This window comes from Ruditapes philippinarum, unplaced genomic scaffold (assembly GCF_026571515.1).
Source record: "Ruditapes philippinarum isolate M1 unplaced genomic scaffold, ASM2657151v2 ctg2169_1_1_1_1, whole genome shotgun sequence".
NCBI lineage: Eukaryota > Metazoa > Mollusca > Bivalvia > Venerida > Veneridae > Ruditapes > Ruditapes philippinarum.
The window spans coordinates 49,882-75,386 of record NW_026863053.1 but is presented as its reverse complement, the minus strand read 5'-3'; the positions used below and the strand labels follow the sequence as shown (position 1 = coordinate 75,386).

General features: G+C 32.2%; 1 protein-coding gene and 1 pseudogene across 1 annotated transcript; both read right to left on the bottom strand.

Annotated features, from left to right (window-relative positions):
- Positions 1–2,060: 2,060 nt before the first annotated feature.
- LOC132720997 (kelch-like protein 10) lies at positions 2,061–6,382 on the bottom strand. Its single transcript, XM_060705242.1, has 2 exons — positions 6,226–6,382; positions 2,061–3,836 (listed from the first exon to the last, which is right to left on the bottom strand). The coding sequence occupies exon 2, from the start codon at positions 3,811–3,813 to the stop codon at positions 2,092–2,094; it is 1,722 nt and encodes a 573-aa protein (XP_060561225.1). The 5' UTR covers positions 3,814–3,836; positions 6,226–6,382; the 3' UTR covers positions 2,061–2,091.
- A 4,124-nt stretch (positions 6,383–10,506) lies between these two features.
- LOC132720996 (uncharacterized) lies at positions 10,507–24,368 on the bottom strand (annotated as a pseudogene).
- Between the last annotated feature and the right edge of the window lie 1,137 nt (positions 24,369–25,505).

The following is a 25,505-nucleotide window of genomic DNA, read 5'->3' as shown; positions in this document are numbered from 1 at the left end:
ATTTTCTCTCTCTCTAAAATTAGTCATAATTACGAGTATATATGTTGCCATCCATGAATTATGGTGGACACAGAAAATGACCAGTTTACCAAATACTTAACCATAGTGACCCTACAGACTGTAGTTTCCTTGACCAGTATTTTAGAAAATATTTTTTTCCAAATATTTCAGATTGAATTTTTGTCTTAACTTTGATTCGTGTCATCTATGTCATCTTCTACAGATGTATAGAGAAAATAATAAGGTGCTTCTTTGGACGAGTGGTTACGAATACCGACGTCGAGTGGTTACGAATACCGACGGCGAATGGTTACGAATACCGACGTCGAATGGTTAATACCGACGTCGAGTGGTTACGAATACCGACGTCGAATGGTTACGAATACCGACGTCAAGTGGTTACGAATACCGACGTCGAGTGGTTACAAATACCGACGTCGCGTGGTTACGAATTCCGACATCGAGTGGTTACGAATACCGACGTTGAGTGGTTACGAATTCCGACATCGAGTGGTTACGAATACCGACGTCGAGTGGTTACGAATTCCGACGTCGAGTGGTTACGAATTCCGACATCGAGTGGTTACGAATACCGACGTCGAGTGGTTACGAATTCCGACATCGAGTGGTTACGAATACCGACGTCGAGTGGTTACGAATACCGACGTGGTCTAATTGAAATGCCACTTTCACCCCACTATGTAAGCATATGCAATTTCTATCGCCTAAAAATGCAATAAATACTTGAGGCCCCCAAAAAACTAACCAGACGGTCATTGAAAAGAAAAGAAGAAAACAAGTAGAAAAATATCATATAGATCTTAGTTTAGGTAGAGTGGTATAGTTCAAGGACACAACGATAACATTTAATGAACTTTGTACTTTATTGGTTTTATGAGATGTTTACAATTTGAATTTGAAATATTTATCAATACACGTACACCGTTTCCAAATTTATAGAAAGTTAAGGATAAGGCACTAAATTCAATGTCAAAGTGTTAGAGTATTATTACTGGAAATGTTCTGATTTTATGTGACTAGATATTGACCCAATCATGGTGATAATATCAAAAGTGTGCGAGTGTTACGGTGGGTAACACTTTTTGAACCAGCGGTCATGAGTTCAATTTGTGCTAATCCTACTTTAATATCAAGAGATTTTCATATAAGACGCTACTTTAAAAGTACACATTAAACAATCATATAATCTATCAGTAGTATAGAATAGAACAAAAAGAAGAAAGACATGATGGCGACACGTGAATAGTCACGTGGTTAGACTACGAGTAACCGGCGGCGAGAGTAATTTAAGTCAAAACTTAAATTTAAGTCAAAACTTATTTCCTCACATCTAGCCAAAATCCTGCTCATCATAATACTTCACTTTTATGGATTGAATTTCAACAATTTGAGATCCGAATCTCTTTCTTACAAGGCTTTTTCATTCCACTATAACAAAAATTTAACAACACCAAATGTTTACTGTTGTCGTACAACATTACAAAACGACGCATAAATAAAGATCATGTGAATGTTTATTTCTTTTCAGATATACATGTAATTTCTAAAAAAAAGACCACTTTAAACAACATATACAATTATACAAACGTATGCTAATTTATACATTCATACAATTACATACCAAATAGATAGAAAATACCAAATGTTAAAACTAAGGAACACATTCAATAATGCTAAAACATACCGGTATATTAAAAAATCAACAACACATAATACATGTTGTTAAAAATAAATAAAAAATCTGAGGTAATATTATTTAAATTACTTTTTATATAAAATAAATCACAGATATCAATGGATTTAAAGAGTCATTGCCCTACACTACATGGTAAAAAAACACAGTATGTAAGATTTATACAAAAACACAAAACTAAAAATATACAATGATCGTGTTTGCCATGTACAATAAACAAGTTCAACAACTATATTTGTATACATATCATATGTCAGTGTTTTACAACAAATACTCAATGGGGCTTAACATACCAACACTCTTGACTGCTTTCTGTGCTTTGTAGTTAAACTTTTATGCACTGAGCATCAATGTCACGTGGTCTGCACAAACTTCGTTTAGAATTTTTCATTAAAGGGGATCACGCAGCACTTCTTTTCGTAGTTTATTATACAGCTTGCAAGTACTGAGAAGCTGATATTTAGTTTATTTTTCTCGATCCAGACGTCTTTGTCAGCGTTATATCTGTATTGTGGTATACGTGTTGTTGTTGTTGTTGTTTCACTATCATCATCGCATAATACCCCACCCACCACATATATCCTGTCTTGTTTGACAAACATTCCAAATCTTTTTCTCTTGACAGGTTGTTGTGTACAAAGCCTACCGTATCCCTTACTCGGATTAAAGCGGATCATGTGACCTTGATCGGTTGCTATATAGATTCGATCATTTAAGACCACTGATTGACCTCCTTCAAACGCTGTTGGCAAATCTTCTAGACGCTTGATCTCGTGGGTGTTGATGTCATAACACTGGGCAGTCGCCACGGGCCCGGCCGGTGTTGTCCCGCCGAAAATATATATTTTATTTTGGTAAACTTGACATACTGCAGACGTAACCTGTGTAACAAGCGACGCTCGTTCAGTCCATTTGTTTGTTTTTATACAATACTCCTCAATACAGGACACTTCACGCCCTCCGAGTGCAAATACAGAATTTGACCCAGTGGTGACCATCATGTGATGTGACCTGCCATGTATAAGCTTTGCACACTTTTCCCAACGTCCCAGTATTATGTCATATTTCATCACTAACTGCTCATTTTTCATCACTCCTCCGCTTACGATAATAAATGGTGTCCCTTTCACATCAAAACTAGTGCAAGCAAAACCTTCACCGAAATTTTGCAATTTATTAACGTCACGGTGGTAAACGTTACGTTTTTGAGACGTGTCTATTACAAGTACCTTTATTTTCTGTGTGTCTGTTTTCCCACTAACGACAGTGTCCGTAAAAACAATGTAGTATTGAGGAGGGTCGGAATCATCAGGGTTTGACACGACACTCTGAGACCTTTGGTATCCTGTTGCCGACTCCATTTTCACTTCATTTTCACAATTACAGCCTTCGAAACATGATATTATTTTTGTCTGATTGTTCACACGACAAAATGTTATGCAATGATCTCGTAGTTGTTTGAGATGTAACAATGAAGATACATGGTAAAAATGATGAATATTTTCCATTGTTAATTGGGCATGCGCGAGATTACCGGAAGATAAATACGTTGCTATTTCCGTCTTGGCATCTGGAGAAATATCTTGAACGTACGCGAGGACTCCGCACATATCTGCCTTGAGATGAGGTTCTGCATTTGGTTCTTCATCCACACTTAAAATTGTTCTTGATATTTGTTTCAACAACTTACATCTTGAAGAGCAATGATCCCCGGTTTCACCTCGGTAACAGGCACCCTCGTCAAACATATCATGGTCACCTGGCTGTGATGCCATTTCTACAGTCTCCGAAACTGGTTGAGATTCGTTACCCTTAATAACTTCATCCTCAACATCATCAAACGCTTGAATATCTAATGCCATATCGCTTTTCGAGCTTTCAATCGATGCACATCGACTGAAAGATTGCAATTCTAAAGAAGTCGTACTACTGAAAGATTGCATCTCTACAGATGTTGATCTGCTGATAGACTCAATACTGTCAATGTATTTAAAACTGTCTCCAAGTTCTTCTACTGACTTTAAACGTTTTGTAATAAAATCATGTTTTGCCTCTTCTCCACATGATGACAGCCGTCGCTTTCCTTCGTAACTTTCCATTTTGTAAACAGTGTCACTATCTCCTATAAATGTAACAAATAAAACAGTTTAATATATTTAAACCACTCTTAAAATCACACGCCTAACCAAAATCTTGTTTCAAACTGCGTATAAATTGTCCGCATGAGTATGTATAAATCGATGTTACTTGATCAACGGATAGTTAATTTATGAGATAAAAGAGATGATGTGTCAATATATAGATCTACCATATATCATCATTCAATATTTAAATATCTATTTTGAAATAACAGCTCCACTATTTTAAAAACATAGTCATAAATCTGAAAATTTCCGTATCTTTTTATGCGTTTTAGATGTTTTTATAAACTGATGGAAACTATTGAAGAGTACAAGCTTAAAAAAATGTTATCAGTATTTTGAAATGTACAAACCTTGATAGAAAATAGATAAATCAATTTTATAATACTAATATTTGATTACGAATTAGGTTAGAAGTGACACGTATATCATTTTAATAAATCTCACAGTCAAAAATTACACCAATTTAAGTTGATTTAAAGTTTCGTTTACTTAAAACATTTATATGATATATGAACAGCAGATATCATAAGAGAGTTAGTATGTACCCAGTCTAGCACAATAAATGAGGAACATATTTATTAAGATATTATTTTACGTGACTAGAGTGCTTCTTAACCTTTTACACGAATAAACATTTTGATTGAAATACTTACGATTCTATAGTTAAAAAACAACAGTAAACTTATATATTCTGATGTACTAGTATACATTTCACAACCACCAATAAAGCCACTCATATACACAAATGCAAACCCACCCAAAATCCCGAAAAAAAAACCAGACAAAAAATGAACAAACAGACGTGCTCGTGAAAAAAGACTTGATATAAACTTATGTATGTCAAGTTTGCTTTAAAATCGATATCTGAACACGTATAAACTAATACAGTATTTGAAATATTAAATATTTTATTGCTAATACCTTTTATATCTTATACCGGATTAGTGGTTATTAAGTTAATGTAATATTTGTATTTTGGTAATGGTACTAACATAAAACAGTTGCAGACAATGTATAACATACTTTTGTCTGCATTAAGACATAGAGGATATTTGTTTGTTTGTGTGTAAGATGAAATTTTATTTCATCGAGTGGGCTTTAAACAGTATTCTCACGAGTGGCGTAGCCACGAGTGAGAATACTGTTTTTAAAGTTCACGAGATGAAATAAAATTACATCTTACACAACAAACAGACAAATTTTCTTTTTATTTTATGCTTAAAAACAAGTTAAAACGAAATTTCCGTAATTTTAACGTTAATATTAAAATCTGTTTCCCCCATTGAGAGCCCCATTTAGACGGAATTTCTCATTTAAAACAAGAAGTCTTGAGCTGAAAAAAAAGTCCGCCAATCAAGGTTAAATGACGGTGATATTTATTCATTTTATCAAAAAATATGAATGATCGCTTGTTTTAATAATAAAAAGAAACAAATCTTGTAGGAGAAAAAGTCCAACCATCCATCCATATTTCTGTTACTTACTGCGAATTTATATTAGACCTGGCTTTGTAAAATGTAAGCGGCAGCCATTTTTTAAAGTTGTGTATTTCATGGGAGGAAAATAATTGTGTAAGATTCAGAAGGATATGTTTTGGATTTGTTAGTCATACACCATTTTAAAAGAAAGAAAACTTATTTGAGGATTGTAACAGACAAAAAATAACTGTTGACAGAAGTGAAAACATTCAGAAAAGGAGCTAGGAAATTGGAAAACTTGGAAGCTTGTTAAGGAACGCTGGGTATTTTTTACTTATTTTACGAGTGATGGCTGTCAATGCTTTTCAATTTTTCATAAAGCATACGGCAGTTATTGCTCGTAGGATACTTTAATATGCCCAAATGTCATCAAGAGCAGTTTTGCATGGGGAAGGAATGTATTTTTCAGACTGTAAAAACGAAACAAAAAACATTTAGAGACGAAATTTTGTGATAGGAATAGAAGTAAGTTTTCTCTCTTTACTACTTTTGACATTTAAGTTATTTATCTATTTCAGCTTTGCTATTTCTTTAAATAGCCTGACATTGTCAGAATTGTCAGTAAAAATAAAATTGAGGTACTACATGGGGAAAATCTGAAAAAAAGTAGTTTCGTCATTGAAAAAAGTGAAATTATATTTTGATAATTTTCACTGTGAAATTATCAAATATAATTTTCACGGATAAATCAGTAATCCACTGAAAAGCATAAAATAAAAGAAGTTTACTATATCTACAGGTATTATTAATCTGAACACTATACATATTGTGTAAAGTCAGATGCAACTTAAAATTTTGTAAAACTTTAAAGCTTTGAATGAGCAACTTAAATATTAACTGTAAATCGGTTATGTACATGTTAAATCCATAAAATTTATAGTATACATACATTTGTAAAACAAAGCTATAGTCCTGTAATCTCCGAAAGTTTCCTTTGTTGCTACACAATACTAAATTAACAAAATCACAATATTTGTTATGATTTTTCTCTACGAACGGTGTACGTGTATTTATACGCAGTTAAAAGCGTCCGTCAACTTTCCACTTCACGTCACATGAATATTTTTAGATATGTAAAGTTTTATCTATAGTGCACGAAAAAAGTTTTTTTTTTCAAAATTTCAAAATATATTATGTATAAATTTTATAGAATAGATTTTTATAGGCTTGATTTATTTGGTGAAAAATTTAGTTTAAAGTAAACAATGGACGACGGGTAGCCACTAACCAACAACTTTGAAAAAAATGACCAAAAGTTGACACTTGACAAATGGTAACTTATAGTTCATTTATTTGACGAATGTATCCAATAATATAACGAAGATAGACCAACACTTGTGAACAATGGTTTAAGTGAATGTTGTATCATAGTTTGGGGACCTTTCTGTTGAAAAAGTGTCAGAGTTAAATCGTATGCATATACATGCACAGTGCGGTAACTGGAGTGCAGGTATCAGTTACCCGCACTCCAGATCATGCCCGTTGATTGGCTCATTGTTGCAGGGGTTTACATATTGTAACGGCAGAGAAAGGGAAAGCGGCAGAAATATCATATTCAGATGCTCGATCATTGGTTACTTTTTCCCGGGGTTTAAAATTGTGACAACAGGGAAAGTGTTTTTATGTTTGACTATGATACAAAAGAGAAAGAACACCAAAACACTCGGCATTCTGATTTATACTCGGGGGCTACGCCCCCTCGTACAAATCAGATAGCCTCGTGTTTCGGTGCTCTTTCTATTACAAGACTCATAATTTGACAATAAGGTGTTCAAAAATTATGATTCTACGATTATACAATATAGCTTGAATTGTTCAATTTGTAATATCCGAATATTTTATTCTGGTTAGTATAGCTAAAAATGTTTATACATCTATAATGAGTAAACAGGCTTTCCCAAATTTGATGAATCTTTAAATTTCCCCAGATTAAAAATAGAATAAGATGCTTTTGTTAGATATTTAAATCATTTGTAAGCGACACTCCCGAGGAAATATTGTTTGTTCGTGCATGAAATTATTGTTTTCTATGCATTTAAGGTCACTCACCTGGTTAACAGCCGCACAAATATTTGAAAACATTTTAGATATTACATATTAAGGTGATCAAGTGTTATGTTTACATATCTGTCAGGTCAATCAAGCAAATATTTTTAAAAGAATATTAACAATGTATGCAGCCAAAGGCAGAGTGGGGTTCTATGTACCTACAGAACATTTCCCTACAATATTACTTTCGAAGGGAAGTAAACGATCCGATACGATTTATAAACTGGTTGTATATTACTTCCCTTGATTTTTCACTTTTTCCAATTCTCCACGACCGGCCATGGTTGATAATGAGTAATCCATTACAAGTAGCTCAACAACAGTATATGGCATCCCTGTCTGGTCCGCTGCAGGGACATTTGTTGGTCGTACTTGCTTAGACATTTAAAAAATACTTGTTTTATGCAAATTTTGCATTAAGCGGTCAGTCAGATAGAGAAAGTTCCAAGTACCACACAAGGTTCGAACTTAGAATTGTTGGTATATAAATCCAATACCCTATCACAACTATGACTAATACATATGTGACATGTCTGGCATCAACACGATCCCATAGATATTCTGACAGCACCTGGGGTGTAATCATGTCAGCTTTTTTTATACAAAATGTATACCTATAATTACATACCTGTAATTGCATGAAAAGGGAGTATGTGACTAGTGATAAGTAAAAACTTTGTAAAATGTACATTTTATTTTATTAATTTACATTTATATAATTTTGTATATGGCACAAATAATGTAATATAGTTTAATTATTTATATTTATTGCTGTTAGCACCAGACATTTACATGAATACCGATTGACACCATGTGTTTCTTCCATATTGGTAACAAAAATTAGTAAATAAATATGAGCTGCGTCATGACAAAACTAACATAGTGCGTTTGCGACCAGCATGGATCCAGACCTGCGCATCCGCGCAGTCTGATCAGGATCATGCTGTTCGCTATCAGTTTCTCTATTTGCTATAGGGTTTGGAGGCGAACAGCATGGATCCTGATCAGACTGCGCGGATGCGCAGGCTGGTCTGATCCATGCTGGTCGCAAACACACTATGTTGGTTTTGCCATGACGCGGCTCATAAAGTATATATAGTATGTATAAAACACAACGAACCAACTGCTCGTAAGTTATACACATTCTAGGCCATGAACTTCCAAATTTTCATTTTTACACATTGTTTTCCATCAAAAATGATAAAGGTGATATTTTTCAACACACATAAATTAAGTGTATACACTATATTAAGTTTATAATTATTTATAATATACAATACTACCTATTTTAAAACTCGATAAGCAATATTTTTCACAAATGGAATGATTCTAAACAATATGTCTATTCTCAAAGTTGAGCTAAACAGATAGTTTATTAAACTTTTATACTTTTTAAAGGTTTTAATATGTAAATAGCAAAATGTAATTGATGTCAAAATCTGTCTTTTTAATTGAAGAAAAACAACAACCGAAAATGCTAGCAAATAATGCCTTTCTTGATCTTTAGAATAACAAAAACAATATACAAGTACGAAAAATATAAACAATAAAAATAGTGTGATATAAAAAGTGACAAAAAAGTTATGCTCTTCTTAGTATCATATTTCACAAACTATCTAGATATATTACCCTTTAATTTTAACCAGACAAAATATATCTAAATGTCATAATAATTTACCCCAAATATCACTTCTCTTAAATGACTAGAATACTCAATATTTTATTCAATTTCTTCTCGTCGACATTGAAATATAAAAGCACCGACTAAATATTCAATCAAATAAAAAAAGTATAGTAACATGAGAAACAATCGTATATATACAGCACAAAACCGACTTATTTTGTAAATAATTTCTAGAGTTTAACATTTAACACGAAACGTGCATATTTTAGTTAATTTTAAATGATTACTTAGTTTACTGAATAAGGAAACATGCTTCTCGAAGTTACGTTATGCAAAACAGATGTCTACTTTAATGGATATTGTGGATTTAAGTTAGCATAATAATGATAAAGCAATACCATCTTGATGTTAAATATAGAAAAAATAGTCCTGATAGAAACTTTATAAGATTGTCCGACATGACAAAACTGAAAATGTCGCATGTCCGGTTTGATTGAGCCTGTTCATAAACTGTTACAATGTGCCTATAAAAATCAAATATGTTGTTAGTCCCTTTGCCTGGCAGCTCGAAGATACATCGTACATGATGGTGTATCTTATACTAGAGTGGCAGATTAAAAACGTACCTATTTTTTTAATCAAGGTTTTACTGATGTTTGGGATTTTCCAGACTCCGTAAATACTAAAAATAATTATGTGTATCGATATTTAAGCAAAGGGTAAATGACTTTTTTTTTTTTACAAAGTTGGCCTCATGTTAAAGAGAACAGTTCTGTTTTGTATCTGTAACATCATGTTAAAGATTTACATAATTATGAAAATTATCTCGATACAATACTAGTACCCAATACTTTAAGAAAATATCTTACAAGAATTAGAATATCTTCGCATTCATTGCATGTGCAAACTGGTAGATATATGAATAGAACTGGTAGAAATGAAATAATATTAAATTGTTTATATTGTAATGTACATGACGTAGAAGATGAATACCATTTTATTTTAATTTCTCCTTGTTATTTTGATAAAAGAAAAAATATAAAAAGATACTAGTACACTAGACCTAGCATGTTTAAATTCATTGACATACCAAATATGACAATATAATTATACTTGGTTGTAAGAGATGAAACTTCCTATATAGTAGATACAACTTAAATATATTTAAAATACATCCTCTATATGATTTAAAAAGGAAATGTTTAGATTTGATCTTGTGATTTATGTTAGTATGTACTGTAAAATTGTTTATATTTGTATGACAATGTATAATTATACAAGTCAAAAATACAGTATATGTTCTGTTCAATAAGTAACGAAATATAAAATTTTAACTTTTAATATCTTATTTTAAATTGTTGCTATGTTTAACTTGCTTTTTCCCAGAGACATAGTACTTTTCGAAAGCGTTTTTTATTAATACTATTTTGTTTTAAATTTTTTATACTATTTAGTAAAAATATTTAAGTCTCTTTTTTTTACCAATTAAAAAAAAGAAATATGTAAGAAAAATATCAATATAAAATACCGAAATAAACACGGTTTTAGTCAAAGTAAAATATAAGAACAACATACATATACATTGTATATATAACAATCAAGCCGAGTATTATAAGAAAGAGTGCTGTTACATACATTCTGGCATCATGCCAAATTTCTGTTTGTTTATTTACAGCTACACATGTTAACAACGATAATGAAAGTCATTTTTACAAATATTAGATTAAAAAATAGCAAAGAACTAGTGTTGAACAATTAAAGTATAAATATTAAATAACTTGCCAATAAAACATTTTGACTTTACATTCTATTAAATTTTCCATGTCAGAAATATGCAGTAAAAGAAATTGATATTACAGTATATGCCAACGTTTTATTTCATATACTATAATAATTGTAGAGTATAAGTGCGAAAATACGTTATGATAATAGTGTTATACTTTAGACGCTCGTGACAGAGTTTCTACATTGGTCTGTAGTTGTGAATCACTCCACGGCTCTGCGTATTTTAAAGATGTATTTTCATGGTCCTTTATTTCTTCATAAATGTTACTTTGCTGTGAATCAGCGGCGTAATGGTATGTCTGTGATGTAGATGAGTATTCCCCGACCGTCGGCAATGGTCGGTTGGCTAAAGTGGAACCAGAAAATGGTTCCTCGTATGCCTGATTGTCCCTCACGGTGGACGAAAGTCTTGAAATATCAGTACAAGCGTACGGATGAACCTCAGCTCGTGCATTGTCTCTTTCAACTTTACCAGGCTCTGGGAGGCAGAATTTTAATTTCTGCCAAAAGAACCTTTCACCGAAATGGATAGATTTCCCCTTTTTGATAATTGTTTGTACGACTGGATCGAGTTTTGTTTTGGCGTTTTTAACCCCAACACACACGATGTTTTTTAAACAAATCTATTTTAAAACAGATTCAAATAAAATTTTTAAAGGAATGCTGCCCGGGCCCTAAATTTTTTAAACCAGTAAATAACCTGTTCTATGACTTTGATTTGACATCTGGTCTATATTTTTGGTACCGATGTTCCAGACGGACAATCACGGTGTTGTAGTTGCAGAAGATATTTTGGTTGTCCGCGTTCAAGTCTTAGCGCCAAATCTCTTATGACATAAAGCTCATCACGTGGATGATAAGCAATAAATGCATCATAGAAACGCATCTTATCATATAATAGTTCAATGTCGCCTGCTTTATATTTAAATTTTGTAATCAACCAACATTTCAAAAACTCTCGTCTGCACAGAACAATCAGTACAGCAATGAAAAGAAGAGTCGCGCCAATAATGGCTGGAATGAATATTTTCATAGTATCTTTCCAAATCTTACCGTTTATATTTTCAAGAACGACCCCATTTTCTTTACTATTTTCCGACATTTTGTCTCGTGTCGTATCAGAACTAGGTTTTACAAAGCTTATGTCAGGCGACTCCAAATCATTCGCGGATGCGACTGTCATTTTCACCGTTGTTGTCTGAAGCTCACAATTCCCCCTATAATCTTGCAAATCTGTATTTTGATTAAGCCCATTTAACGAATACTGAGAACACTTAATTTTAGAGAAGTCGCTGTTGATCCAGGCTGTCGTACTGATAAACGCTCTCGGCTGCTCACGCGCGGAGAAAAACAAAATGCAGTTACAGATCCACGGGTTTGAATAAAGCTCTATGTCTTCAACACTAAATACAAGAGACGAGACATAATCTGTCATATACTGCAGAAAATTGTCATGAAGACTTAACTTTGTTAATGTTGAAATATGATTAAATACACCATCTTGGATGACAGATATATAATTATTATCCAAGTATATCTTTTCTAAATTATCTAGCCCAACAAACATTCCTTCCCAAAATTCTTGATATTAAATTTTCTTAGTTTCAGTGTTTTCAAATTTTTGGCCGTCCAAAAGAAAATTCCCTTTGATATTTTAAAATTTTTATTTTGTTGTTTTAAAAAAAAAATTTTTTTTAAGTTTGGGGCATGCCGATAAAAATGTGGCTTTCCAGATGGGCTAATCAATACCGTATAGTCAAGTTTGTTTTCGATTTTTTTGGGAAAGAATTTATAATTGTAGTTGATTTTTTTTTATTTTGAAATTTTTTGTAATTTTGTCTTTAAAAAATCGGGCCCCCTTTTTAAAAACTCACAATTATCCGGACTCGATTAATTAAATCACAAGGCCCCTAAAATTTAAAAACATTTTCTGCTGAATACAAACATTTTATTTTTTACACAAAAAATCGGTCTTTTGGTTTCAGATTTTCAGGGGATTTTGGGGAAAACCTAAGCGCCCCTGCACCGCGTTGGGGTTTTTTAAAAACACAATATTTGGGCCCCTAGTTCTGGTTTCCCCTTTTTTTTTAAACCCAAAAAGATTAAAAGTCACAAAACAAATGGATTTTTTATTTTTCCGGGAAAACCCGTCTGTGCGTAAAGGGGCCTGTTTAAAAATTTCAACGATTCTTTTTGGAAAATGTTGAAATGTGATTTTTACCCTAGATCAATTTATCCGGAAAGTTTTTAAAAACCAAAAAATGATAAGGTTGATATTTTTTATTCTTTATTTCCCATAGATCTAAAATAACAAGGTTTTTTTGGAAATGTAGTTCCCTTTTAATTGGGCCCCAAATTTTATTGCTATGGGTTCAAATTTTGTAATTTTTTAGATTTTTAGAAAAATTGTTCCGACATCTTTAAGGGGCCCGTTTTGGAATATAATTTTCTTTTAAAATTTTAAGCCAAAAAATAAGGAAGGATGAAAGAACCTAATGAAATTGTTCGATAAATCAAGAATTTCCAATGATTTACATGACAAGAAAAGAGAATCTGGAAGTTTCGTGATATGATTATCTGACAGGTTTATTATTCGGATATTGTTTTGAGCTTTGAACATTTTCTCCGGAATTTGATCGATGCTATTATGACTCGCGTCAAGGACTTGTAACGACCACAGTTTGTCCAAGGCAGGTAATTCCAGCAAATTATTGTATGAAATATTCAAATGAACTAACTGAATCACTGGAATAAGTACATTTTGATTTATACTGTAAATATTGTTATTTTGAAGTTCGAGTGTTGTAAGAGAAAGTAGTCCGTAAAGAGTGTCGTCATCGAGCGTATGAATATTATTGCCGTCAAGTTTTAGAGTTCTCAGACTTTGCTGGTTTTCGAAAACCTTTACCGGAAATGATGTAATCCGATTCCTCGCAAGATTTAAGTAGTTTAGTCTTGGTAATTCCGTTATAGTTGTTTGATTGAGGAATGTAAGTTTGTTGTCACTAATATCCAAGTACAGCAGAGTTTTGACGTCTGCTAGTTCCAGCCACACGGAATCATCAAGTAGATTATCTTGAACTTCAAGTTGAAGCAGACGACTTGATTGCTTAAAGAGACCGGGTGGAATTTGTTTAATAACATTAGAGAACAACTGAATTTCTTGAATATTGATGTTCGACTCAAATAAGGTATCCGGAAGTACAGATATTTTGTTGTTGGATAAAGATAAAATCCGTAAATTTTCAAAGTTCACAAATGGATTATCACCAGATGACATTTTGATGTCGTTATCAGAAGCAGCAAAGATTTCAACGTCTGGGAAACGTTTCCCAATATATTCCATTTCTTTCAGTTTTTGAAAATAGTTATTGGATATATCGATAACTTGCAGATTTTTTAGTTGTTCATCACCGTTACAAGTAATTCCTGCGTTTTCAAAAGTAACTAGAGAATTAGCAGATAAGTTCAATACTCGTAGTTCACTTAAGAAACAAAGATTTGGTACTTTTAGAATATGACTTCCGGTTAGGACTAAAGTGTTTAATTTTGTCACTTTCTCGAACGCATCTTGGTGAAAATGTAGATGATAACTGGATGCGGAGTTGATGATAACGGCTTGCAGATCAGGAAGGCCAGTAAATGCATGTCGATGAACATAGGAGATTTGACATTTGTTGAATAGTATAGACCTCATGAACGGCAGGTAAGAAAACATGTTTTTATCCAGTTCATCCGGTATCGTCGAATCACATGCTAAATTTAACTTAAAGTTCTCTTGCACCACTGACAATGAATGTGGAGTGACGTCATTCATGGCCCAAACGAAACATTTTATGTCCAGAATTCTATCGTCTGCTTTCTGCACGTGGTTACAGTCACATGACCTCGGACACGGAATACTGAGCGTTGTAGCAGACGACACTATGTTGAAGCTGACAACTACCAAAAACAGGCGAATCATCATCAACCACCTGAAAGTACAAAGAGATATAAGAATGAAAGAAAAAAATACAAATGGTGTACTTGTTAATTTTATTTTGAATATTCTTCCTTACATGTTGGTATAATAAATGATACATGTGTTATAACTTATATGCACGGTTTTCACGTATATAAGTACATGTATTTTCCTTTATCAAAATATTCCCTTTTTCACTTTATTATCTAATGATGATAGAAAATACAAATTTATAAATGGAATGCTGTTTATGTTCATTAAAAAGTTATACATGCCATATATTTGTTTCGTAAAATTCAATGCATTTATTAGCATTTTAATTAACTATAACAGTTCAAACATTATGTTTTTCAATATTTCAAAATCAATATATGCATATTACTTACAATCGTTAAAATGTGCATATTAAACAGTCTAGAGTTTATAACCAGATGTTACATTACTTTAATTTCAAAAAAGGTCATGTCGGTTAATAGCCCTCATCATTGACAATAGATCATATAGAAAAAAATCTTTTGTAAATTATGAGGTACTATTAATTGTTGAGTTCAGTATTGAATTCTATTTTACGGAGTACACAGCTGTATTGGACTAGGCGCTAGCCACGTCTAATATAAGTTTGCAGCTGTGTACGAGTCCAATAGAATCAGTATTGTTCTCAACCACGTTTAATGATAATCTTTATTTCACATCATCATTTTTTGACAGTTTGACTTAAATTACAATACGGATTTGATATTGATATAATGGACTCTCAAAAAATGAGAACGAAAACAAATGGGGTGCAATATGGATATAGTATGAATCTTTTGGACATTAGAGAGGAAACGAGGCTATATAGGGTGTGATATGGATTCTGAAATTTGAAAACGAGGCTAAATTGGTAAGATTGAATCCAATTATGATTTCTATCGGAACATCACGTGGTACAAAATTAATGCTGAAAGCGCATCGGTAATATTCTATAAGGTGTGAAATAAAAGTTTTTATTGAATTTTGCAGTTCAATACAAAAAGTGGACTTTCCCCTGTCGTAGTTAACGTGCAAGTTTTAACACTTAATACTGAAAATAAGTAAGCCGCAAAGGCATATAGAGCTAAAATTCTTATAATATTGCCGGAAATTATCGTACATTATGTGTAATAAAGGGTATTACATGCACTATAACGTGTGAGACAATAGGCTATCATTATAGCCAAGATAACATTTCTGTCGGTAATTTACAACCGTGATGAGATGGTGTTAACATTTATAATAATTATATTATTAAAACTTGTCTAACATTTTGTATCACAATAGTTTGGCTTGAAAGTAGAGAATAACACTGAATAAATGATGATATGTCTAGGTGATGCATTTATTATGCAATTATAATCTCGTATGTTTTCAATGTGAAAGCCTAAACTTCTGAAGCTAATGTTTTATATTACAAAAGTTGTTTCAACATCTTGTTGGAAAACAGAATAGGGCGAATAAAAACACATTATAACTAATAAACCAGAACAGAATGGAACAGAGCAAGACAGAACAGAACAGAGAAGAACAGAGCAAATCAGAAAAGAAAAGAAAAGAGCAAAACAGGAAATCAGAGCAAACAGAAAAGAAAAGAGCAAAACAGAAAAACAGAGCAAACAGAAAAAAAGAGCAAAACAGAAAAACAAAGCAAGACAGAAAAGAACAAAGCAAAACAGAAAAACAGAGCAAACAGAAAAGAACATAAGAAACATAGGAAAACAAAACAGAATAGAACAGTACAAGACAGAATATATTAGTGCAGCAATAACAGAACAGAATATAACAGAACAGAATATAACATAATAGAATAATATAATATAACAGAAGACAATATTACAGAATAAAATAGAATACAATATTTCGTTTTATTCAATCAATATATCACAACCGTTAAAACTTTTATTTTGCAAATATGATAATTTACATATTGTATAAACTATGTACCATTTCCCAACTAGAAAAACGTATGTTACTGTTTGTCATTAGACTCGGAACACATGTGCTCTCTTTGATGCACGATATATGCATTGTATTCCAAAAGTGTGATATTAGATAGATTTTACGCTATCTTTTATATTTTTATCGACATCTTTGATAAATATATCCTCTACAATCGTATAAATTCCTGCCGGAGCTCGTATTATGACACTGTCGTAGAAACAATGGCGCCGCTGTCACCAAGCGCGTGAATTTTGCTTTGTAAATTTAATAAAGACAAATCGGAGAGACAAAAAGCAGACGACAGACCCTAGAGTGTTTGCATTAATCCCACAACATGATGCGAAGTTTTGGTAAAAATACAAAACAGCTTTCTGTGTGTGCCAACGTTTATACCACATATTTAGTTTTTTTTTTAAAATCCACTTGCACTTACTTTATTTTCTTATTTATATAGTTCTTTGTACGATACTTCAGGTAAAGAAAATAGAATAAAAAACAATGGGAATAAAAAAGTATTCTGTAAATGTCCTCATATTTGACAGAAAAGAAGTTAACATGAATATTTTCCGAATTTTTCGAAGTTGATCATATATGAAAAAGGCTTAAAACAGAACAAATAGTTTCTGCTCAGACTTTAATACCGTTCGTTTAAGCACTAGTGTGTGTGACCATTAAGTTTTAACACTTAACATGCTAAATTTCTAAAATGGACTTGTCCATCTTACAATTTTAAAACTATACATTGTCAATTTAGGGTGGCGAGGCTATAAGATTATACAGGCTGGTCTGGGCAAAGGCATGCTACATTTTGACCCAGCAGAGTAAGGGTTAAAATGAATTTGTATTGACTTGAATTTGAAACATTAAATGAAATTCATTCAGCAGGGAATTTTAATGGCTTGTTTGTTTTACCGCACCACACAGTAAAGATCATATGGCACCGAAACAGAAAAGATGATTTTGGCTAACCTCGAGTGTTACATATTTCAAAGCAACACCAGGGGTCAAAATCATCCCGCTTGCTGGAGCTTCAAGATGCATAGACTCCAGTTATTCGAACCCATTTAGTCGCCTCTTACGATCACGCAGGAATAAAGATGGCTGCAATGCTTATGCCTCTAGCATTAAAGGCAACCCCTCAGTCACAAGGGGGTCTGGGCATTTTAATGACAAAATAATACACGTGAGCAACCATTGGTACAACGCTGTGTCAGATGATTATCTGATGAGTTTATTTGGTATGTGCAAGTTCACAATGGTCAATTGTTTATAATGCGTGGCTGTGTCTGAAAAAACTAGACCGCTTCACTTAACTAAAAGAATGTGAAACAATTTAAGGAGACATTATTTAAACAGGATTCATATTTTTTTGATATAGTATAACGAGGATCGGAAAGATATTTCCTGTTCAGCCTCTAGTAGATACAATGTCTGCTTTGAAGTACATACTTAATAAAGGCGTAATGCGACAAAATTCTCAATATTATATATACAATTATAGATATCTTAACATATTTCTATTGTCTATAAATATCTGATTTTTTTACGAAAACATGGGAACTTAAACACATTGTATAACAAATTTTCACACCAACAAGTGAAACTTACTATATTTACATTTATCAAAAACTTATTTACTTTGCAACGAATAATAATTAAAGAAAAATAGCAGAATATATTGGACTTCTTATCATAAATGCTGTAAATAGACGCTATTCAGCAAGAGAGAAGGAAGATATGTACACATATAAATTGATAAAAAACACTTCTATTTAGTCTATCTCTGTCCCTGGAGATTGTCTATTTTGTTTGGATACGGAATCAATGGAGGATTCTCGTGTATGTAATAAATCAAACTTGTATCAAAAATATTAGTTTAGATCAGAACAAACTCCCCAATGCAGTTAATATTCATGAAAATAATTGAACAGTTTTGTGGAACACGAAAATTGCCTGGTTACAGAGAGGAGAGTATGTGTTTTATTTTCCCCGGAAAGGAGATACTATCAACAACAGAGTCATAAAAACACAGAAACGTTTAAAGTTAGGATAATTATCTTCATTTCCAGTTGATATTTGTAATAAAATGGCGTATTAAGTTAGGCCAGATCTTTTCGACGCCTTTTTTTTAAAATGCCCTTAATGCCACAGAAATGCTTTCATTTATATTTCTTAAATGCTTTTTATTTCTGGTGTTCTTTTATAGTTTAATATTTAAATGTACTAAAACTCATGTTTGCCCATTCTAAAGAAATGAAAAAAATGTTCGTTTCTGAGACATAATGTGCCTTAAAGTATTCGATGCTTTTTATTTCACAATTTGCTAGCATATGGTACATGGTATTTAACGTTTTCTTGCTTAAATAATTTTAGCACTTTCTGAACAATATTTCTGGTAAAAAAACGTTTTGATTACACTACATGTTTAAAATATTGTTTTAGAATTACATTTTTTACTAAATATCTAACAAGAATTATGCGATCCATATTGCTCTCCAAATATTTTGAAGTAGAATCCATTTAAAGTAAAATTGTGCCTATTTGTCTTGATCTTACAAGAGTATATTACGTCCATTTGGACATAGATTACGTCAATTATTTCCTCAAAGAAATTTCAAATCTAATTTAGAATAAAAGTTTTATTGATTTAATATCAGAAAAATCTCATAAGTGTATGCTATATGCGGCTGAAAGTGGCCATTATGTCTGAAGAAATTCCTGGAAGTCCTCCCAAAGACGTCTATTAACGTTCTCTTTCAATAACATTTAAATGAGATATCGAGAGAGAAGCCATTCATTTGTTTGTTTTGATATTGTATCAATCACTTTATCTCGTGCAATACTTGGCACGGCGAGCACGTTACTCCACGTGCGCGATTTTCCCTCCTATAACTATGTAACATTTAGAGCGTACAGTCACACCTGTTTGCAGAGATTATTTTAGATATATCGTTATCATAATGTCGTAATAACGTCAATCAGATTGTATTAAAAAAGATAAATCATGAATCAAAACATTAGCATTTAGAGCTATTTCAGCTATATTATTTTATAACAAGAGCTGCCAGTAAGACAACACGCTCGACTATGATCAGTGCTTGATAGTATAAAAGTGGATCTGTGCCCGTCATATTAGGTAATCACAGTAAGGAAGTTTTAAAAGATTCCCTTAAGAAATCGCATGCAAAACGTTAACCAAAGTGTGATATCGACACAGACCCTGGGGTTGAGTACATTATAGTTCTCCTTATTCTAGTTTTTGTGATCTTATTTCGGTACTTAATTCATTGGTTGTATTATATCTCATCTGTATGCATTTTTTTTAATCTGTACTGACGATCAATGGCTAAAATATTTTAAAATTAGTATAGAAAAGTATAATTAAATGCCCTAAGATGTATGAATACAGTGATCATCGCTTATCTACCATAAATGTAAAATTTGACGAAAGAAGGTTTTCCAGTCGCGCTTTGCTACAATAATGCATAGTTAATATTAAAGTAAGTGCACTTTTAAAACTTAATATTTATCTTTTTTTTAGAAATATCTTATCTATCTAGGGGTATGTAGCTTTAACATGGGTTGTTGGCAGAACATTATCGTTCTTACATAATCTGTTAACATGTTAGGGCTAGCATTAATACAGTTTCCCAGAATCTTGCTCATTAACGTATAATTACGACCACATTCCTACCACTCTAGATATACGAGGAAACCAGTGGATTATGTAGTAAACTTCATCATAAATAATACATAAATGTTTAATATATACCATAATCAAACGAGACAGGCGTTAATCAAAAGAAACCGGCACCGGTTCATACTACTGATAAACCTCTGGCTTTGTGATAGTTCTAACTACACCAGGTTCAAGAGGTACTTGAATTTTTTTACAGAGAAAAACAAAGTAAACAAAATGAAAGAAATTGCCAACAAATTGAATAATGTTACTGCTGCGTGACTACATGAAGCCGAGACTGTTTTCCTCTAGTTCAGTATTAACACACTCCCATCATGTTATAAATTTAAGTTTTTTTTAATGTTATGTATTTGTGTATATTGTTGATTGTTTGAAGTTAATACGATGAACATGGGACATTTAATTCAGAAAAGTTATTTCTCTTTTACCATCTTTATTTTCAAATGCAACATTTTTACGCGAGAATGTACCCCGTGACTGTATGTAGTCAGAAAGTAATTATTCTTGGTATATTTTAATTAGACATATCAAACCCCACCAATCAGTCCTTTATTTATAAGATAGAAGCCTTCCGCTGCACCTGGTCTTTTTTCTCTTTATTTTCATGTTCACAGAAACGCGGTCAATGCCATAATAAAAATATTACACATAATGAGGTTACAAGATATAAGATAATCATAGGTATACTAAGATAATGGTAGTAATCACAAGATCTGTGTGTTATGTCTTCTACATGACTTACATTGTATAGCTGCCAAGAAATGCACAGGCTTCTCGTGTTTTAGATCATAACCGGATACAAACAGACACCCTGAGGCAATTGTTTCTTACAATTTAAAGTTCATATATTTTTCCTCTTTCATCTTCGTTAAGAAAGAAACTGATTTTATTATCGAAGTTTATAAAAGAAGATTTTAAATTGCGTAAAAATACCCTTGAAACTGTAACTGTTTCATAAATGAATTTGTATTGTTATTACTATTTTGTATTGTATGTCTTTGCCATACTTCATTTGTTTTCTTTGTAAATGGCCGAAGGCACTTGAAACTTGAAACAATTATACTGATTTTTACCTATTTGCACTTAATAAGTTATATATATAAGAAAGTACTAGAATAAAAATAAATTTGAAATTAAAGTTGAGGTTGAGGATATAAACAAAGGTGTCGTGCTCTAAACTTTTGTTGTAGGAAATATATTTTAAGTGAAAATTAACGCATCTGTAAAACATAATACAATATTAAATGAACATATTTCATTTGTAGAATAAACTATATTATTACGGAGTGCAATGATTGTGTTAATTAACAATAAAAGAGGTATGATAAGATCGGTATATTTTGATATATGACACAGCTGATTTTGTTGTTTGTGTCGGCAAGATGTCGTGTAACACCTGAAACAGCTGTCAAACTCCGACACGCATGACAACTTCGCTATTAACGGTACATTTTATAAAATGTGAAAATCAATTTTGCATTAATGATTGAGGTTTTACTGTTTGTGAATTGGATCAAATTAAACATCAATAAGATATTTTCTATACAAGATGATTGTAATGTCAGACCTTTGTGGCCGAGTGGTTACGGATTCAGACTTGAAATCTCTTGAGCACGAATCTTGTCAGGGTTTTTGAAGGTCATTTATACGGGGACTTGTAAAGTTTTATTCAGGTGCTGAAACATCTCCGCATCCCAGTCCCTTCTTATGATGATAATAATGTTGCCTTAAGATGCAGTTGTTACTTCTAAAACAGGATTTAAAACCAAACAAGAATAATAAAAAAAACCTAAAAATATACAAAAAAATGAAGAAAAAAAAACCCAACAAAAACAACGGCGCACACTAACACTTTCGTCCTTAACATTTATTTCATTATTCCGTTTTACAGGGTAGTTCCCGACAAGTTTGTGTGCATGTATATACATGAATATTAAATGTAAATACCATGGACAAAGAACTTTCAGTCTTTAAGGTTGACATTGTTCCACATATTGAATCATAAATGTCAACACTAATAACATGGTATTTTCCATGAGTATTATTTAAATAAAAGACTATTACCGCATTTTATCCATAATATATTACATGTGCTAATTACCTCTTTCAGTTCCGTATTTTATAATTGGAAATTATGTTTTAAGTGAAAAGTAAATGTTGACAGAATGTGAGGACATTCAAGCATGAGTCACTAGTAAATCAAATACATTTCAGCGAGCTCATCAACAGAAAAAAATTGATTTAGTGTAACTTTTCCTCGTGAATCAACCTGTAAAGTTTTGTATTACATTACTGTATAAGTTTCAGAAGACTTTTTTCCTTCATTTTTAACTTAACTTTTTTCACTAAAAGTTTGCAATTTTAATATAATAAATTATATATCTTATAGCACATGCTGGAGGTAACACCTGATGGGTGGTATGTTTTAAGATAAAAATCTTAAACAGAAATTATTAACGTATTAACGTGTGTTTTGCTGGCTTACCTGCTATATAATGATGTTGTCACTTCCATTTTGCTCCAAACTTGCCAGATATCATCAAGAACATGAGTTATCTTTGCATCGTTGGAAACATATATCCGTTCAAAATAATGCACTTTAGAAACTGATCATTATTTCATTATTATTTCCAAGCAAACTTTCACTGTTTTTCATCAATTTCATTTATCGTCTGCTTCAACTAACAAAGTTCGTCTGCTGTGAGTTACTGTTTTGTAGCGATAGCGCGTGCAACGTTTTCAATACAGTTGCAAGCGTCTTTGAGTTTGCGCGTGACTCAATAACAGCGTCTCATGCCTCTATGATGATTTTCAATTCGCGGATCAAAGGAGTTGAAACGTTCATTAATCAATTCAATCTGAACGACTTGTTTCAAATGAAACTTTCTTTATGTTTAATGGTTAAATCCATAATGATATTCCAACCCAACTTCTGTCGTAAAATACGTCCAGAAACGATCATGAGCTATTCTCTTGTTTGAAAAAACATAAAATATCAATAAAAATGAAACACATTGCTTTTAACTTTGTGAGTTACACTGTTTCAAATTAACAGCTCCTTTACTTTGTTTTCAGAACGTTTTCTCCTAAACTATTATGTACATAGAGCATTCTGTTTCAAAAGCACTTTAGTTCCACAAAAAGACAGCGAGTCGTCTGCTAATATTTACCTAGTCTACAGACCTGGGCTGAGGAAAAACGATTTTATCCCAAATCTACTCACTTGACGCTGTTGACGTGCGTCTTCGCCCAAAATGAACACTTTGAACGTAGTATCTATCAATGTGTCACTTCTCAAGAGGCTGTTCATTTAATGACCTGAAAATGTCGGAAAACATTGAAGACATAATTATTTTGTATTATCAAGAAACTCATACAACATAAAAAGTAAAAACACTTAAACCTATTATTAAGTATAAAAAGTTGAAGATAATACACAAGATAATGTTTATCTAAAATGGTAACATTTTAATCACAACAAAAACTTTTCAAAGCGGAAAAGAAAATATCTTTGCAGTGACAATAGAATTCAAGGGATTGTCTGTAACATTTTGCAAAATAAAAGAAACAGAGACAGTTCAATATTTTGCCGCAGGTTTAATTCTTCAAAAGTATCTTGTAAGATTTCGTAAGTCTTCTTCTAATATTACCCGTACATAATGTCATTGTTCTAAATATCGCAGACGACAGAAAAAACTAACGCAATTTAAACGAGTGATAAACCGATTTTCCACGCGATGAAACTCTGCAAAAAGAGCTTTTTAATGTTAAAGATCCATCAACATTATTGCCATATTTGATACTAAAATCACATTTCACGCTATAATTTCAGCCATTATCTTTTTTAATATTTTCCCACAATCCAGTTCATGCTGAGCACTTCCTGTCATTTTCGAAGCAGACGACATTTTTTCTTCTTTACTGACAGCATCATCACGAAATATTCAAGAAATCAGGAGTGATACTTTGCAAGAACTTAAGCCGTGGCATTTTATCGATTTGAAAGAATATTTGAATTGATGAAACAAAAGGTTTCACATCTCAATTTCGCCAAGTTAGTCAATTACACATAATGAGAAAGATTATGGCGTTAGATGACGGTATTGGTTGAACATATTTAGTTAAAGGTTAAGCGCAGCTAGTCATTTACAAGAGGCAAGTTTTAGACCACTTTTGTTGTGTGAAAACTGGAAATATCTGTGGCAAGGGCTGGCAAATGCACGTGTGAACTTTCGATGCACGTGTGGTCTTTTTCGAAGAACTAAAATGCACGTTTTAGCAACGTTAAACATATACATGTATAACTGACATTTTACAATCTGATGTAACTAATATAATAAGCTATATATCTAATAATCATGATAATGCTATATTATCTTACAGATATGACATATACACTTATGTCTTGCTGTTGGTCAATTTCGATGCAATAATGTTCTAATATGGTGTTGAATTTGGCACTAAATTTAATCTATTTCTACGGTCAAACTTTAATATATTGATAAAATAAATGACGAAATTAATATTAAATTACCTAACGGTCAACTCTTTACAATGGGTATAATGGCCGTTTAAACAGCTTAATAGTTTTCAAAGGCACGTGCGCCTTAACATCGGTCAAGAGTTTAATTAAATATCACTACAGACATTTACAATTCTAACGTCGTAAATAAAGAAAACTGTGTACCCTTTTCTGTGTGAAAGACCTTTTTTTTGGATATATTATACAAAATCGCAATAAATACCAAAATGCCATGCATCAAAATAGAAACTATGATACAAGTGAATATATCATATATAAAAAACAACACTGTTCGAAAATATGTGTGTACAATGTAACATGTAGTGTTTCCTGACTTCCATAATCATTTTTGTTGGTTTTATTTGCATTCATATTTAGGAAAACTTGATAGTTTTTGTTTTGTTACATGGAATCAATAAGAAAGATAGAAAAAAACTCTGACAGGTTGGTGGAGGTAAAGATAAAGTAATAAGAAAAGTGGCTGAGGTAAAGATAAAGTCAAGATAAAGTTACATTATAAAGTGTGATGTTTGTCAAAAAAAGTGGACGTGTATTTAGAAAAGTGGCTGAGG

Coding starts and splice junctions, on each gene's coding strand:
- LOC132720997 (XM_060705242.1), bottom strand. CDS start 3,813: ATGGAAAGTTACGAAGGAAAGCGACGGCTGTCATCATGTGGAGAAGAG.